At 36.5% G+C, this 17,673-nt stretch overlaps 1 protein-coding gene across 7 annotated transcripts in view; it reads left to right on the top strand.

Annotated features, from left to right (window-relative positions):
* The window catches only part of LOC110829914 (uncharacterized), a 540,512-nt gene that overhangs the window by 335,515 nt on the left and 187,324 nt on the right, over window positions 1-17,673 (top strand). For 6 of the 7 annotated variants that reach the window (XR_015533587.1, XR_015533586.1, XR_015533588.1 and 3 more), the window contains exon 5: window positions 8,613-8,734. Coding sequence is in view for 1 of the 7 variants with exons in the window: in XM_087342645.1 (XP_087198771.1) it covers window positions 8,613-8,706 (94 nt within the window). In the remaining 6 variants the exon portion in view is untranslated. Of the gene's footprint in view, window positions 1-8,612; window positions 8,735-12,836; window positions 15,215-17,673 lie in introns of those variants that run through there. The other variant, XM_087342645.1, reaches the window with a different exon arrangement.

The raw sequence follows: 17,673 nt of genomic DNA, 5'->3' as shown, positions 1-17,673 counted from the left end.
TGATTTGTCTAGCTCAGGGTAGCGTCCAGCGTCGAATTGTTGTGTTGTTGAATAAGTCCTTTATGCCTTCTATACGAGTCACTGACTCGAGGATAATTGTTTGCTCACCTAGACTTACGTATTCGTCCTTCAATATGTTTGTTTATTATTGTTTCAAAATACAGCGACCTATCTTAAAGACATCCGTCATTTCTGTCCTCATTAGCCTGCTTATGATTAGGTGTCATTTGTTTGGTGTCGGTACAAGCGTACTATTGTTTCATGTTGTCGTATGTCAATATCTCATCCTGCTAGTCATGACACAACGAAATGCGAGGCGTGTGTGATTTCTTGTACATAATTATTGACACCTACGTGAAATAACGCAGTTCTATGGGTACAGACCAAAAGAGAAATTTTCTATTAGTTTTAATGTGTATTCCCATTTTCATATGTGATAATTGGTTTGGAATCTGGATAATTCAAGAAGAATACTAAGCGGATGATGTGCTTTTCAAACGTGAAATTGTTTTGTAAGTAGATAGTTCCTGGAAAAAAGTGAAATTGGAAAAGAAAATTCGAAAAAGGAAACCTGTAGTTGTTTTCTGTGTTCCTAATTTTAGTGTTTATTGTGTTTAATGCAGGCCTAATTATGTTATGTTATCAAATTTTAATAACTTAACATGGCAAGGTGTTGTGTGCTTAGGTACATGTTGTTAGTGAACCGATTTTGTTAAAATAGAGACCGTAGTTTCTCCTCAGGTCAGTGCATGTCAGTTTTGTGATGGACAACTTGGTACCAGGACAGGTACTTCCTCGAGTTCTTCGGTTTCTCCCAGTTAATTTCATTGAGCCACTGCTACATATTTACTCATATTATCATCTGGAGCATGTAAATAGAGCCCGTTAGAGGCTCGATTCCCCAGAGACCCAATTGCAACAATATCAGTTGTGATGCTTTTCGAAAAATATTTCAAATATATTATTTTTACGTAATTTTTTGGAATAAATTATTTTCCTTTCATCTTTCGCTATTTGAAGACGAATCGGAATGTGGGTAAAATATTATGAAATGTTAAATAATGAACGCTTTCTGTAAGTATGACGATGAGGCAACTTACGTTATTAACCTATTTTATTTGTACCAAGTACAAGTGCGCGATTTGTATATAAGTATGCCGGAATTCTTAATTTAAATTGGTGCAAGGTATTAAATAAGGATCTAAACAATTTACAACTGACAGTGTTCGTGCTTTATTTTGAGTTTAATATTTCATTTGCAAATCGATGTAAATATCACCTGCAAATTAAATGTAGGATTGAGGTTTTCACGGTGCCTAGAATGAAGATGGCTGTCGTCACGGTTTAACGACGCTGGCTTGGTAGAAGTTTACCGACGTTTCAGATATAATTCCTGCCTCAATCCTTGCTATAAAGTATGTGTTTCAGCGAAATTTCTATTTTGAAATTTCTATCGAAATCTGAGTACTATGTAAGTTGCCATTAGTTTCGTTTCTCCGTATCATCACTTTTAAAGATATCAGTTTGAAACACTGGCAGTTCTTATAGTAATACTTGTAATAAGACTGAAGAAGTCCAGGATTGATGCTTGTTCAGTCAGGGAGAAAACAGGTTTCTGCCCTCTTCCTCCTTTTTACCTGATGTCAAAAGCAGAGACCAAATTTCAAGCGTTGTCATATTATGATTTTAAAATTCAGACGACGGACGATGTCCAAATTTTACACAATACGCTCTGTTTCTGGTTTGAAAATACTTTGATTCAGTTACAGTATATTAAAGATGGCTGTGTTCTGGAATGTTGCGCCATGTAGTCTATATTGCTTTTAAAACAAACATCATTCACTTAGTCAAGTTATTGAACATAAAATTTTGATTAAGCGGAAGCCAAGACAGCTAAAATAACGCACAGAAGAGTAATCATAACCAATAAATCCTCCAGAATAGACACTATATGTGTAATTAAACTATCATTCCATAGAAAAATATATAAAGAGAGAAGTAACAAAACAATACAAGCAGAAAATGTTTTGTGTATGAATCAGCTGCTACTAATACTAGATGTATCAAATACAGAAACATGTAATTTAACTTATCTTTTACAGTATTTCTTATTTACAGCTTTTTTGTATATTATTGTTATGCGTTTCATTGGAAGCAGGTTGCAAAGACCTGAATAGAAAGTGGCGGCGTACACAGAAAATGTTTAGTTGTCGTGTCGATTCTCAACCCAAGATAATGGCCAGTGACGTCACGATTTTAGGTTCAGTTTATTTCCACTAATGGCCACCAAACACGCTACAGTACTAGATTTTTGGTCTCCAATTTTGAAAGATTCAGTTTTCCATTCGTATCAACATGTCAGTTATACTTCCTGGTACAAGTTCCAACCATTGATCCTTATTTTCTGCCAGAGTACCGCCGTTCCGAATTTGCACTTTGTATTTTTATACAGTACGAGAACGAGTCAGTACGACTTCAAACTTTGCATACCGTGTAGTGTATTAGAATATAAAATAAACAAACAAACAAACAAATAAACTATTTACACTATAAAAAAGACACTCCTGTGAAACCAACATCTAGTGTAGTGTTGCTTGATATGCTTTTGTAAAATAACTCTACGTCATGATTTGTTTTCTAAACCATTTTTAAACCAATTTTAAACCATTTGATTAAATGAATTAATTTCCCTGTTGCCACTGATGATGACCTCTTGAGGTTGAAACGCGTATGGCACTAGTGTCTTTTTTATAGTATTAATAGTTTGTTTACTTATTTTTATGGAGTCAATACGAATTTATAATTTTTTGACAATTAGACTTCGGTACAAATTTCTCCATCCGCAAATAACAGTAATTAATCTCAGTACAAATAGTGCTTTACTGTCAGTTCCGTCTAGTGGTATTGAAATAAGAAATCGCTCTAAACGTTTGTGCTCTATCAGATCTTATTCACTGGGATATTTACTTCTTTATTTGCACTTTATAAATGTGATAGATATATAACAGTTTAACAAAATAAACGATAAACAAATGTAAGTGTTATGAAGCGTGATTTACTAAGTTAAGTAAAAATTGCAGCAAATTTACTGTAAGTTTAAAATAAAAAAAAGACTCGGTAGTTTGACTAGGCCTACCTTTCATTTAAACTTACTTTCAAGCCCAAACCTATATTATTATCATCCTGTTTTTAAAAGTATTTGGATGAGCGGTTTACAAGTTTTCTGATCCAGTCAGATTACTTTTTTGTAACAAAAGTCATTCATGCAGCGATTATTAAAAATTTTCGTGCTTGGTTCATAAGCGTATTGATCATTCGGTTTTCACTTGTACGCTGATGGATTTCATCATTAATCTCAGCGGATGTTTCAGTAGATGGCCGCCGAGAACGCTAATTAGCAAAATTCTTCCGTTCACCTTCGACCTTGACTCCCGTTTGTAAATTGTCCTCTGGCTTGTAGTTATCGCTGTACTAAACTGTAATTATTCAATATGTTTCGCTATTTTTCATAATCTCTGACTACAAAGCTCGACTACAGATTGATGTTTCCTTCTACGTTCTATCAGTGGAGCAACCATCTTTAGACCTGAAGATGGAGACAGTATGTTTCCCCGAAACGTTGTTATCTCTCTACAAGGTCACACGACGTTACAAGGCAGAAGACCAACATCGTTGTCTGTTTCTATGAGAAGCTGAATTCTCATATAATCTAGAAGCGATGATAATATAACAAGCTAGGATTATACGCATAACTTAATTCCGAAACTTTCGCCAGAGATAAAAAACTTTTTTGTTAGTAAAACGGGTGTTCTGCTGTCGGACGTTGCGCAGTGTTATACAGACAGTTGTCCCTAGTGCGAAATAAAAATGAAGCCTGCAGCCGATACATCATGGATACGTCATGGCCGCAGCGATGTAATTCGTTTCAATCACACTGCCTTTATTGTTCTCTGCTTTTTTTCTGAAGGAACAAATCTCTCTTTTTATGTATTGTGCACATATTTGCTTTCATCCGCTTTGTGTACATTGCATCTCCTCGTGGAGCAACATGTACGCCTGACACCAAGCTTGAATACCTGTACACCCTCTGTAGGCTATAGGGTGCAACATTTGAAACGTAACCCAACGATAATCACGTAGGTTACTGCGGTAAAAAATTAAATCAGAAGCAGGTCGAAACCCGTACAATAGACTTCCCTAACTTCGCCCCGAAACATTTGAGTCAAGGCCACTCTTGTCGCTAGGCCGCAACTCAACGCCATTTGCGCAAATATCTGCAGGTGCGAACGTGGTATATTCAGAAACAGAACGTGTGTTCATTCTAGAGCAAAACTTCGCATCGAAGTGGATTGCTGCTTTACGTGAAGCACTAAAAAATACGAATCCTGACAAGGAGACACCGAAAAGACTACACTAAACCAACTGGTAACTAGATTTTGGGACACAGTAAATGTTTGTCTGTGGCAAGTGCTTGTCGGGCGACTAAACAACTGAAATTACGGCCACACCGATTTCAAACATCACATCAGCTGCAACAAAGGGTTACGACTGCAAGAATTCAGTATTGAGATTAGTTTTCTAATTTCTACAAAAATTAAATACGGACGAATGTTCTTATTTTCAGTACATTTTAATTTAATACTCTTACAGAAATATGTTGTTTAAACTCAATTTTGAATAATTCGGTGTCTCAGGGTTCTATGTCACATACTAACAACAGCTCAGTTTTCCACCGTTTACAGACCCTCGATTTCAATACCACATTCACAAGAACTTGATACTGCACTCTGCCCTAAATCAGTTGAAACCAGTTCACACACCTTGGTAATCTGTTTCTTCTAAGAAAATCAAAATGTAAAAATATGAAAATCTTCATGAAGGATGATTTATAAATAATTTATTGTATTTCATTTGCGCACTTAGGAATAGTTAATTTACAGAAATAAATTTTAAGTAACTATTAGCATCGCAAGGAAGCTGCTTCCCCTACTTTCGAGAAACTCAGGTGAACCGATTGAATACTGAGCTATTCTGTCAGCTTCACCCCATCTTTATTTTATTGGATATAAAGAATCTTTCTAGAAAAGTTTTGCGATATTTCTATTCGGCGTGATGGAGAGTGAATGGTCACAATAAAACAGGCAACTTCGCTCCCAACTTGGAGAAGCGGGCTCTTCTGTCCGCTTGAAGCGAATCCCAAGTCGAAGGCTCAATTACTGTAGTTTGATGGACCGAATTTACCAAGTCGTATAAAGACTGACTTTTCTCTTCCTTCCCTCTGTCTCTCTGGACCGAGGGTTACAGGACCCGAGAGGGTGGAGACGTACACTGGCTACAATGCGACAGGACCTCATTGGGACTTAACCAGTGCTAAGAATGAGTGAGATGTGTCCATGTCAATAAACTTCGGAACTATGGTAATATATCAGAATTGAATTCATGAAGACGTTACGAGCAAAATAAATTCGGAGGGCATTTGCTACCATGGAGTTAAACACCATTTTTATTCCGGTCTACTCTCTAAAAACGTAAAAATAAAATATACAAACTATAATTTTACCTATCGTCTTGTATGGGTGGGTCCCACGAGGAGAACATTTGGACATCAAATGTGTGAAGTGACAGAAACCCTGAAAAACCTGCATAATGACGAGCTTAATAAATTGCATTCTTCGCCAAGTAATATTAGAATGCACATAAGGAGATGAATAATGCTGTAAGGCTGAAGGAAAGAGAACACTCAGAAGACCGAGGCATAAATGGGAGGATAATATTAAATGAATATGAAGAAAATAGGGTAGAAGAATATGTGCTGGATTCATCTGGCTCGCGGTAGGAACGTGTGACCCGCTATCAAGGGCACGGTAACGAGCCGTAGGGTTCCAGAAAAGGCAGGGAATTTTTTGATTAGCTGAGCTGTTGTTAACTGTTCAAGAAGAATTCTAATCCGCGGAGTTAAATTATTATTTATTAGGCTTTCTGTACATTTGGCTGTACTTTAGAGCTGTTACTGTATTACCAAATGAATTAATTATAAAAATAGCTAGAAATAAAACTTAATTTTATTCGTCTTCTTGAGATCAATAGGTTCATATAAATCTATTTTTTTAAGTACTGGCAGTTACTTCTCTCCCTAAGGGAGTGAGCTTTTTATCTTAACAAAGAGAAAAAAGAAACACGATACAATATGCTGATATTAAACTTTTAAAACAGCGCCTACAAATTTATTTGTTTGGACAGAATGAATAATGACGATGTTATAAGAGACGTACATATATTTTCTATAAAAAACAGGTTAAACAGACAATAGACAGAAGTGAGCAGAATATATAGACAAAATTTCATAATAAATATTTAAGTACTATAAAATTTCGTCAAGTTTTCTTGTATAAATCAGACATGGTAAAGTAGCGACCCTCTTCGATGGCTTATGCTGGCCAACTCGGTTCTTGAGTTTGCTACAGCTTACTCGATGTGCGGCCCCAAATGTCCCAATTTTAATAAATTTTAAATTTTGAATGTCAGACAATCGCTTTTCTAAGAAATTTTAAGATGCCCCTAATGTTGACTGAATTTGACATGCCTGTATAATTCTTAAAGCAGTTAAGTTACACCTAACGAATGAGGCCAGAGGTTTTACTTCCTGGTCTCTGTGCCACTTACAACTGATATGATTAAAGAAGAGTGTAGGAGGAAGCATTTCATTTAAACCTAATAATAAATCAAGAGTTGTTTGTTATTTAAATTATCCATGCTCATGTCATCATTATTTTCGTCGATTTTTTACAACTGGGAAATATCACGGGAGTGTTCAACATACGAGTCGATACCCCAGTCCGAATAGAAGTCTGAAGTTTTGTCATTTGCGTCAATTTGCTTGATGAACGTAATGACCTGCTTCTGCCCAGAGAACTGGTTGTTGAAGCAGCTGATTTCAGTTTTAAGTCAACTAGATAGGCCACGATAGGGAAACGGTAAAATTGGACCCAAGAGACTAAGGTCTTTTAGCGTTCCTTTATCCCCATAACTTTCTGCGCGGATGAAATAATCCGGACCCCCACCGGTCGTCTTTCATTTCTGCATTTGTTGCGTGGTTCTGCAGTAAAACTTTGATCCCATCTCCTCACCTGAATCAAGTGGCCATTCCATTTGTCAGTTTGTTTAAAGCGACCACTCTGCTGGGATCGAGGGCTCAAATACAGCCACAGAAATTGATGTTTACCTATTTCTGTCTTTCCTTGTGAATGAAACACTTTTGGTCTAGTCCTTCACCCAAGAAGATATCATCTGCATTTTTATTAATTTTATCATGCACTGTGGTAACGGAAAATAGATACGTAGGCTACTTAATTGACTGTCTTATTATGAGGGCTGTGTTCTGGATTGTATCTCCATGTGGTCTGGTAGACGTTTAATGATGTTTCAGAGGTCACTTGTTGTTTAGCAAATACTAGCAATTTTGTTTAGGACTGGTCTGTTTCCCCGAAAGGATCCTTTCATTTCGTCGAGTAGGCCAAAACCATATTTGATGGCTTCTATTAGAAGCGCATTTTCGACTGAGTGTTGCTTAGTTCGTTCTTGCAGTATTTACGTTCTAGCGATTAGGAACACTATGCAGCTCGTAAAATGATTTTTGTAAATAGTTAAAAATGAAACAGGACTATTTCTTCTAAATAACTAGCAAAGGAAAAGGCAGCTAATATATAACTATGTCGTATTGTCTTGAGTTCGGTCGTGCCGAAAATTCACGAATCACGTACGAATGGAATGGAACCATGTAACAAACAACACTAGAATTACAGCGGCAAGTCACATCACAAGTAATGGAGGAACAGACATAGATGAGAGTTAACAGTAAAACCAATTCTGAGAAACGAAGCTTCTTCGCGTAGAATTTACTCAAAATATAATTTTAAGTTCTGCAGTTCTACAGCAAGGCTGAGCCCAATTTAATAATATACAGAATGACAAAAATTTACAGAAATACATTAAATAATATTTCTAATATTACATACTTTTACTTAACAGAATTAGTCAATTTTTAGCCACTGAATCCTATTTTTAGCCAGTTAAATCCAGTTCATACCCTCGCATTATATTTAGTGAAGATAAATTATTATAATACACTTACAATTACGCTTTGTTCTCGTAAATACTGTCACACGACTAAATTTTTGCGTGCCTCTCTTATGCTACAGGTCAAAATATTATCATCAACCTGTTTATAGGACGTTAACAAAAATGTAGACTACTTTAAGTTATAATCGTTAAATCAACCAGAATAACGCAGCAGAAACACTTGAAACACGTAGCTTTGATTTGTATAGACTATATAGTAACTTTAACGATTCAACGGTGAAACTGCTGTAACATTTAATTTGATTTATCTCCCATTCTCACAACTTGTTTTGCCAAGACCCATTTTAATGTTTACATTCTCTCTTGTCGGTCCAATTTTTCCACTTTCTCAAATGTTTCTCCACCAAAGAATCAAAGCAGTCGATATGCATTTGTCTCTGTCCTCCTTGCTGGCTAACGTCAGTCCCATATTGACCTCCTCCTCTTCACTGCTCTAGCTAAAGTAAATGTTAGCATTGATTTGAACATTGCAGAATAGCATGGCTTCCTGGCGCGGTAGCAACACAGCTGCAAGTATCAGTGCACGTTACAACTGAGGCGATGTACCGGAATATGAACACTGAGTAGAGAGGCCATTTCCCATACTGCTCCACGGGTAAGTCATATTGAAAATTTGCATTAATAACCATAATTTCCATTTATGGGACCTGAAGATGTAATTTTGTCTTTACAAGGATTCACTGTTGGACCCGATCGTAAGCAAGTTGAATTCATTCCCCGACATCACACCCCTCTTCCTTCCGTCTACTTCTAGCTTTCCCTTGTGACCTATTTCATTCATTCTTGCCGACCAGATCTCTGTATTTCTTTTCTCATTTTTAATTTTGTTAAGAAGCATTTGCCTAATTTATTTTTTTATAATTGCGTCATGATTTTTATATGTTAGCAGACCGCAGTTTCCATAACATTATCTTTGTCATATTTTCTAAAAATTGTAAATATTATTTGAAAGCTGTTGATTAAATTCGGAGGTGAAATATTAGGACGGAAATACACGTGTGAGATTCATTAAACAGACACATACTCAGTTTATACAGTCCACGCAAAGACCGTCTCAAGAGAGAACAGAATATCTGGTGTAGATTATTTCTCATTAAGACTTTCTATATCCCCTAGTCTGCGCTTACACCTGTTGGGGATCACTGATATATTTTGTCATCCCATTAGATCTCCCAGACAAATGCTTCAGGTAAGATAATTTCGACGATTCAGCATTTTGGTACAGCTGTGCAGATTCTGTACCTCTGAGTAGAAATAAGTTCGACTTATTTATAGGTGTCACAGGCTTTGGCTGAAGAGATATATTATTTTCCTCGTAAAAAATCAGTACCAGGGCTCTTGTTTGTTGCGCTAAGCTACGATTAATACCCATTACCCTGATGACGGAGGCAGCAATACCTCTTTTCAAAAGTCCTATTAGAAGTTTACAGACGATTCCGTCGGTAAACTTCTGCCAGACTACACGGCGTAATAACCCAAAGGACAGTCATCTTCTTAAATCGCTGCCGTAGGAACCTCGAATCTCAATAAGTACACAATCAAACTTAAGAATCGCTAAGTATCGATAAATGGAACTACGTTGGGGTAATCACAAGTACCTTTAGAATATGAAATACAAATGGAGACCATAATATATAAACCCAAACTGAATGAAAATATATCTTCATTGTTGTAGGCTAGTAAGTTAAGAGTTGTACCTCTTGAAATGAAGTCCCTTTGCACTTTGAAGTACAGTCTTTTTGACTGTGGCAACATAAAAATAACTAGGATGTATTAAACATTTAAATGTAATTCTTCAGTTGTATAGATATGTTTCCCTGCCACGAGCCTTATCTTGTAATAAAGCCGAACTTCTGATAGAGCTGTTGCTATGACATTATGTATATGTGCTGTCTCTGAATAAATTGATAGATTTTCGATGCGAAATTCTGTCATGTAAATACTATACAACTCTGTATTTTGTTGTTAGGAAGAGTATAAAATCTGCGAAAATACCTTACAGTCACAGAACTTGTAACCTTTGTGATGATTTAAATATGACACTGCACACCTTCAGCAAGCTTTCTTGGTTTAGTCTTCGCGAAGTAAATTTTTAGCGTGTAACAAATGTCAATTAAGTGTTTATACCTTTGGAAATGCATGTAAGACGTCATAATGCCACAAGGGATATAAGACAAAGACGGAAAATCCATATAGTTTTATATCTTACATTGTAAAATATTTTATATGTGCTGGGCTCCTTAATATGGCGTAAATATGAGAAAAAAATTTCTTCTCATAGGTCAAATTCTCTATTTTAAGTTGACATTCGATAAGAAACAAAAGCTTGTAAGATTTTCGTGTAGTTCAAAGTGCGGATCTGTAGGAGATCCAGTCAGGTTTATTAAAATCTGTAACTCTTTAGTTCTATATTCACGGTCCAAATAACAATATATGACTGCAAAAAGATCTTTCTGACTGAATTTAAAATGTTTATAGTATAAATAGATAGAAAAGCCTTCAATGACACGTTCTAAACGCTTATAGTCCCTTCTGGCTAATGACGTAGTGTTGCCTTGTAGGTGTTTTAAATACGTTCCTAGTGAACACGAAAGGCATTACGCCGTAACACATAAAGGTAGAATTTAACATTTTCACCGATATGAAAAGCGCAAATCTCATACGCAGTGTACTGAATACTACTACATTAGCTTTCAGAATAAGATCATACTATGATTTATTTAAGTTATCAGAACCTAGAATGTGTTATCCTCTTTCTAGTCAAAATTCTTCCTCAAAGTGAATAACTTCTCTTGGTTTTATTTTCTGAAGCATCTCATTACCGATATCTCTGATTCCATAAAAGACGGTGAATTTCTTGAGAACTTGATCGATTAGAAGTTTCTCCAGAAGGGTTTTTCTTCTATGTGCAGTTAGTTATGTGAAGCAATGCATTCATAGAAATCAATAAATCTATTTCCAATCTAACAGAAATTTTTGTAATTCAAGACAAAACCAATTAATATGTTGTTTCATTCTTATACAATTACCTAGCTAGTTTCTTTATTCCACTATTATGACAAGCAAGCGCACGAAGTAAAATATATGTATTTAATGCGACTTAAAAATAAATTATTGTTGTCTTAATTGGAAACTTGTATTGAAAAAGTGCTATATTTTCCCCGATTTTAAAAATTGCTTGCTTCAATGTGAACATCAATGTTTATGCGACTTTTCATTTTTATCTTGTTTATTTTTCTCCTCCCTTCCAACCTCTTGTACCTATTCTTTCTTCATCTCTTCACCTCGGTGTTCGTGATTTATTACGGGCTTCGTCGCCCCTCATTCATCACTCCACACTTTGACTACCCTTTTGCTAACCTACTGACCAGACAAGGTAGGGATATGCATCGAGTCCTTTGTGCAGTGTTATTTGTGTTACTACGAGTGAATTAAGCCTGCAAGTTGTAGGGTAAAATTTCTTATAGTAGGTAAGTTCGACCTATCTGAATCACGAGACTGGAGGTTATGTGAAGGGTGTTTGTTTTAATATATCGTAATTTTGATTTCTCCTTTTTTCATGTTCTAGAATCTGCCAGTGCCTGGCGATTCTGAAGAATCTCTGGCTATTGAAAATTCAGCCTTTCTTTCATGTCTGTGTCTGTCAGTGCGTAAGAATCAAGTAGCAAATGAGTAACATAAATATTTAAGTTTGTGTCTATAATTTATGTTCTGGTACCGGAGAATGAGAATTCGTCTAATCGTATGTTATAGTCGTAAACTAAAATTAGATTAAGATGAGCTTTCGAAATGTCATAATGAAACCAATTGATCAAATTTGTATTTCAGTTAATTTTCAGCATATCTAAGTAGCTGCATTTTCGTCACCTTACAGATTGGTAATATGCATATGTATTACAGTTTTAAATTTTTCCCTTTATTAGCAAAGTCATACGCGATAAGTTGAATAATTAAATTCCTTTCATTTGAGATATTTAAAAAGAAAATTGAGTCATATACACAGCGAGCAATGTCGCTAGGCTGAGCACCGCAGAAACTCCTTAAAACAGAAAGGTATCACCGTTATCTGTACGAATCGCTAGAATGTTGTGTTGTGTGCCGATTTCGCATTAAGATCCGATATTCAGTTGGAGCGGTAACGTCTATGGAAACAGATATGAAATATCCCTGTCATACACTTCCAAAATGTAAGCTCTGGTTTCATTCAAATTAGAAATGCGACATGTGGAAGAGAACATCGTCAGTATTTGCAAGTAATCTTCGATGCTACTTGTAACAAGCCAGAAATATGAGCAATGGTTTATTTCTGTTCAATGCTCCTTGTGCGAATCTTTAGCATTTTATTTTGGCATGGGAGGCACGTAAACAATTTCTTTTATAGACCTTCAAAGCGAGAGTAGTCTGTGGGGGGAGTATAAGTCAGGTGACCTTGACGGACACGGGATAGAGCTGCCATGGCCAATCCATTTGCTAGGCTAATGCTAATCAAGAGATATGATTACTATACCAACGCGCCGCCAGACGGCAAACAAGCAATGACGGAGCATCCAAAAAAATTTAGACTATATTTATAAGTATCCTATATTAATAACGCATAAAAACGTGTATTTGTATTTCCAGTGTGTAATACGTTTAAGATATGATGCTTTAACTGTGTTAAAAACAGAGCCATTACACGAAGCCTTACTTTATTTCAGGTTAGAAACCAAAGTGATCTGATTCCGTTGGAGTTCTTAGTCTGGATTCAGCGTGAAAATGTTTGCTTTTAACTTAAACAAAATTATACGGTTAGCGGCTACAGCATGAGAAGGATGGAATAAACACAAGCGAGCACTTGGTGCTTACAAAGAAGTCTGAAACGTCATAGTGCGTTGCTACAGAATGTAAAAAAGAACTTTACAAGAATGATTCCCAGCTGTCACTGAATCTTACAGGTCGATGATTTATGATACCTGCGGATCTACGCAGAGCAGTATTCGGCATCCGAAAAAGTCCCCCTGAAGTTAACTGTCACATTACACTATACGGTACATTGCAAAGTACAGTTATACTTAAAAAGTTGAGTTGCATGTAGCTACAAGCAGCCTTCCCACTGTAAAGTTATTTTCAATTATCTTTATGCGAATTTGCAAGTTGTCATAAGTAATGTTTAAAATTTTGATGGCCAAAGGCCAAATCTTTTTTTACATCCAGCCGAAATTAACTTTTTTTTTCAAAACAATTTAAGCTTTTAATAACTAAACCCGTGACGATATCAAAAACATAAAATTTACCCATAACTTAATATAGGGCAACACAAGTCCAGTGTTTACTGTATTATGGTGGTAGGGAGATACTTTAACTGAACCCACCTAACTAATCACCCTGATGAAATTTTCATCATAATTTATTTCCATAAATATGTTTACTGTTCTGATTGGAATTAATAATTAAGTAAAATCTTCCTAAAGCTTAATTAAGCACCATACCACGAAGCCTTATGTAAGTGTGGCTACAGAGTTACATAAACACTTAACCTTGGACTGTGTTAGTAGTTAACTTTATTTTGTGGCCGATTAACCACAGGGAAAGGACCCCCCGACAGGAGGCCTGATTTGTCCCGAGCCGGCCACAATGTGGGAGCAATAAACGTCTGTCCCGGGTAAGATCTTACGTTCTCGTGGCGACTAGCACGAAGGTGGCCGTTTTCTGGGGTTACCATCACATAGTCTGGTAGATATTGCCCGACGTTTCAGAGCAGCTACCTTAATGATGGGAGCCTCTTGTCACGTCAGAAATAAGACAACAGCATTTCTGTGCTTTTAGTCTCCGTTAACACTGGGGATAAGAATTGCGTACAGAAAAGTTATTAGAGAACGTTCACTTGGAAGACACAGCATTAGATGGGAGATTGTTGATTCTCTCTCTCAGGGTCGCGTCTAGTGGAGGGCTTTGGTATTGAACTCTGACGTTCTGCTACCAAAATGCTATTAGTTATTTTTTATAGATATAAGTGAACTCTGAGAATCAAATTAATTTAAAATAGAATGGCAGTGACGTAATATTCTAGTATGGTGTATGAACTGTAATAACTTCAATATGTATCGTACAGTTAATGCTACAATCGTTTAGTATTGTTGTAATTTATGACTGAACTTTTAGTCCCACTGCCCGATAATTAAGGTCATAATTAGTGAAGGAACTGGCGTGTCCTAATTCTCGATTAAGGATAAATAAGCTATTTGTATTTAAAATTGAAAATTGAAAATTTTCCTTACAAGTTTATTTGAGCGATAAGTGATGAATAACGTTTTGGGGCTAAAGTATAGACAAACAAGATTTTTCTTTCTTAGCTTTTCGAGGTGAAGACAATATATTACGAGGCTGGTCTACAAAGTAAGTTTCCCTGGGGCCGTTTACAGAAACAAAACACAATTTCATGGAAATATTTATTGCAACAGATACAGCAAGTGTCCAGCTATTTTTCAACATATTCACCACCGGAATTGAGACATTTGTCATACCGTGGGACCAACTTTTGAATACCTGTGTCGTAGAAGTCTGCCGCCTGGGATTGGAACCACTGTGTGACAACCATCTCCGCCTCTCTGTCATTCTCAAAACGCTGACGCTGACCGGACAGGAATTTCTTGAGGTGTAGGAAAAGATGGAAATCACTGGGAGCGAGGTCCGGGCTGTAGGGTGAATGATTAACACCTCCCAGCTGAACTCCTGCAGGAGACTTGCTGTCCGTCGAGCCGTGTGCGGCCTAGCGTTATCACTGACCGCACTTCACAGTCGGCGGGAGCTGGAATAAGAACCTCCATCTTCAACAGCTGCAACGATGGTACTGTGAGAACGCGGGAAGTGCCTTTAGTGCATGCGCCATGCTACGTCATTGCTCTATCACGTACGCACAGTCGCTTCGCGCAATATAAGGTTTGCTAGCTGTGGGACGAGTGGGAAACTTACTTTTGGGACGCGCCTCGTATTAGGCCTCTGCCATTATTATATTAGATATGATGTCATATTATTTTACTGTATGAAAAAGTACTCTTAGTAGGAGTAAAAGTAAAATATTCTTTAACCATTTAAACACGGTGTTACCTATATGTACTATATGCAGAAGTTTTGTATCTTGCCCACAGAGTGTTCTATATAATTCTCAGGATAAACACACGTAATTTTCTTGCATAACACTAAACTCTTTATCTTTTTAGAGGTGGGAATCGATTTGTAGTGGCTAATAATTGTGTTTTCTTCGAGGTGGAAACAAATTCTTTTAATATTTAGATGAGCTTCGGGCTTCGAAAGGACATGTTTCTGTATAATACTAATAGAATTCAGTCCAAGTCTTTATGACACATATAAAATGTTAGTGTCCTTATGTGGAGACAGCGCTGGAAAACATTGCTCTTTTATTCTGAATTTAACAAGTAATGGCATGCCACGGGGAAACATTTTCGACCCTAGTAAATATTTGCGATTAGTTCGATTGATTTAAATGGGGTTTGTTTAAGGAATGTGGCATTAGCCTTTATGGAGCGGAGAGAAGACGAGACTTGTGTTTCTTTTAATTTAATAATGAAGAAAGGGTCTAGAAATAGGCGACTTGTGTTTGCAAAGTGGGCAGAGCCTTGTGTTGCAGTCACCCACCCGTACTGTAAGCTCTGCTTCAGGTACGGTTCTCACCAGCCCACAACAGAAAGCGGATGTATAGTGTTTACTAGGCATAGGACTGGAGTCACGTTTGGAAGGGGGGACGGAGGGTAATAATCTAAAAAAGAAAAAGAAAAATGGACAGACATAATGGATGGTATTTTTCACAAACGGAACTATGTTTTGCGCATATAATTCTAAAGGTATTTCTTTCAACTGTAAGGAGCTACCTAAATAAATAAATGCAATAATTCTACTCCGTATATGAACAGTACCACCCTGTTCTCTATATTATTTTTCTGTTAGGAATAAAATTAAAATACCTATTTATTATGTTTATATTTGAAGTAGTTCTGTGCTTCGAGGTGATTAGATAAAAACACACAGGCGGGTAATTCCAAGGTTATCTTTAAGGTGGGGAATCCCCTGTCAGCCGTGGGGTAATTTCCCTTCAAGACGTCCTGGCCTAGCCAGATAACCTGCGCCGTCCACGGAAAGGGCAATGACCCTAGACAACCACGACGTGACATCTGCAAAATATAAACGTCACATTTTGGTAAACACTTAGGAAATGTTACGCTGTGCGTGCATTTCCAAACTGTTCACTCTCTTAGTGTCTGATGTTGCTAGATATCCCGTTGCGAGCTGATTCCCCAAACTAGGAGGCTAAGTATTATAAATAGGTTATCTGAAATATTCATAGTTTTGTAGTATTAACATCGAATCGGAAGAGGTCAGAGGGTTTAATACGTGATAGCTGGAAAAGCTGACGAATTCATTTTCCTGCTCTCTAAAATGAACTTTAAAATAGTTATAAAATGTGGTCTAACAAGTTTTGTAGACTGGAGGGAGAGTAAAGGAATAATAGGAATGAAATGGGGACCGTTGAAGGTTTTCGTATTTCGAATGCGTAGAAAGCATAAAACAGTTGTTAATCCGCTAGCACTTGTTCTACCAAAATCTTGGAGCAATAAAATTATTCACTTAGTTGAATACGTCGCATGCTACATTACCGCTGTGATTTAATAAGTCGTCCCAGAAACCGTAAGGACTTATTGTATGGGGTTAGGATCTTCTTTATTTTCTTAAACATTTCATTTTTCTTCCTGCTATGATTTTCTTAGTGCTAAATACAAAGTGTTTGGCAAAGCATACGCTAGGTATTTAACGTAAACGTAATGCATAATATTCATTTGATAAAAATTTCTATATAGTGGAGAAAAAAGGAAAACATCACGAGTAGTTATAACTTCTTAAAATTTAGAACAGGGATGGATCATATTTTACATGTGGTTGATGTATAAATATGCATTTCACCAGGAATTAAGTAATATTGTCTGTTGTGACGAACATAGTTCAGAAGAAAAATATCACTCTCTGTCAGAGTGGAACTGGATTTAGAAGATACACATGAGAATTATAATTTATTGAAATCTATTGTAAATTAAAGTGATATAGTAGGTTGTACGCAGTATTTTTATTGGTCCTTATAATATATATTTCACCACATGCAATCAATAGATTAATTGCTGTGTTTTTAAATTGTTAATAGATTTTTTAAAGCTTTAATATGAAAACCACGTTATGACCTAGATACTGTTACACATAAGCATAACGGAGTAACAGAACAAATGTAGCTTTGATGGTAAAATTTATTATTCTTGATATTTGTAAATTATTTAATTGTGCCTTATTTAATGACACTATCAGTAGCTCTCACTGTGTAGCGTTGAACAATAGGGTGATTAATGACTTGTGAATTTGAAAGGAGGTTGAAAGAAGTGGACTTTCCCAACTTGAGGTACTACCCAGAATTTTACAGGAGGGGCTGAGAAGAAGCACGAAGGAATATTAACCACTCAGTGACGATCTTTGGTAATATTCTTAGTGATGAGT

Source organism: Zootermopsis nevadensis, unplaced genomic scaffold (genome assembly GCF_977971745.1).
Source record: "Zootermopsis nevadensis isolate Lab colony 2312 unplaced genomic scaffold, Znev_1.0 Znev_ptg000001l, whole genome shotgun sequence".
NCBI classification, from domain to species: domain Eukaryota; kingdom Metazoa; phylum Arthropoda; class Insecta; order Blattodea; family Termopsidae; genus Zootermopsis; species Zootermopsis nevadensis.
The sequence above is the reverse complement of the archived record's forward strand: the minus strand, read 5'-3'. Positions and strand labels throughout refer to the sequence as shown.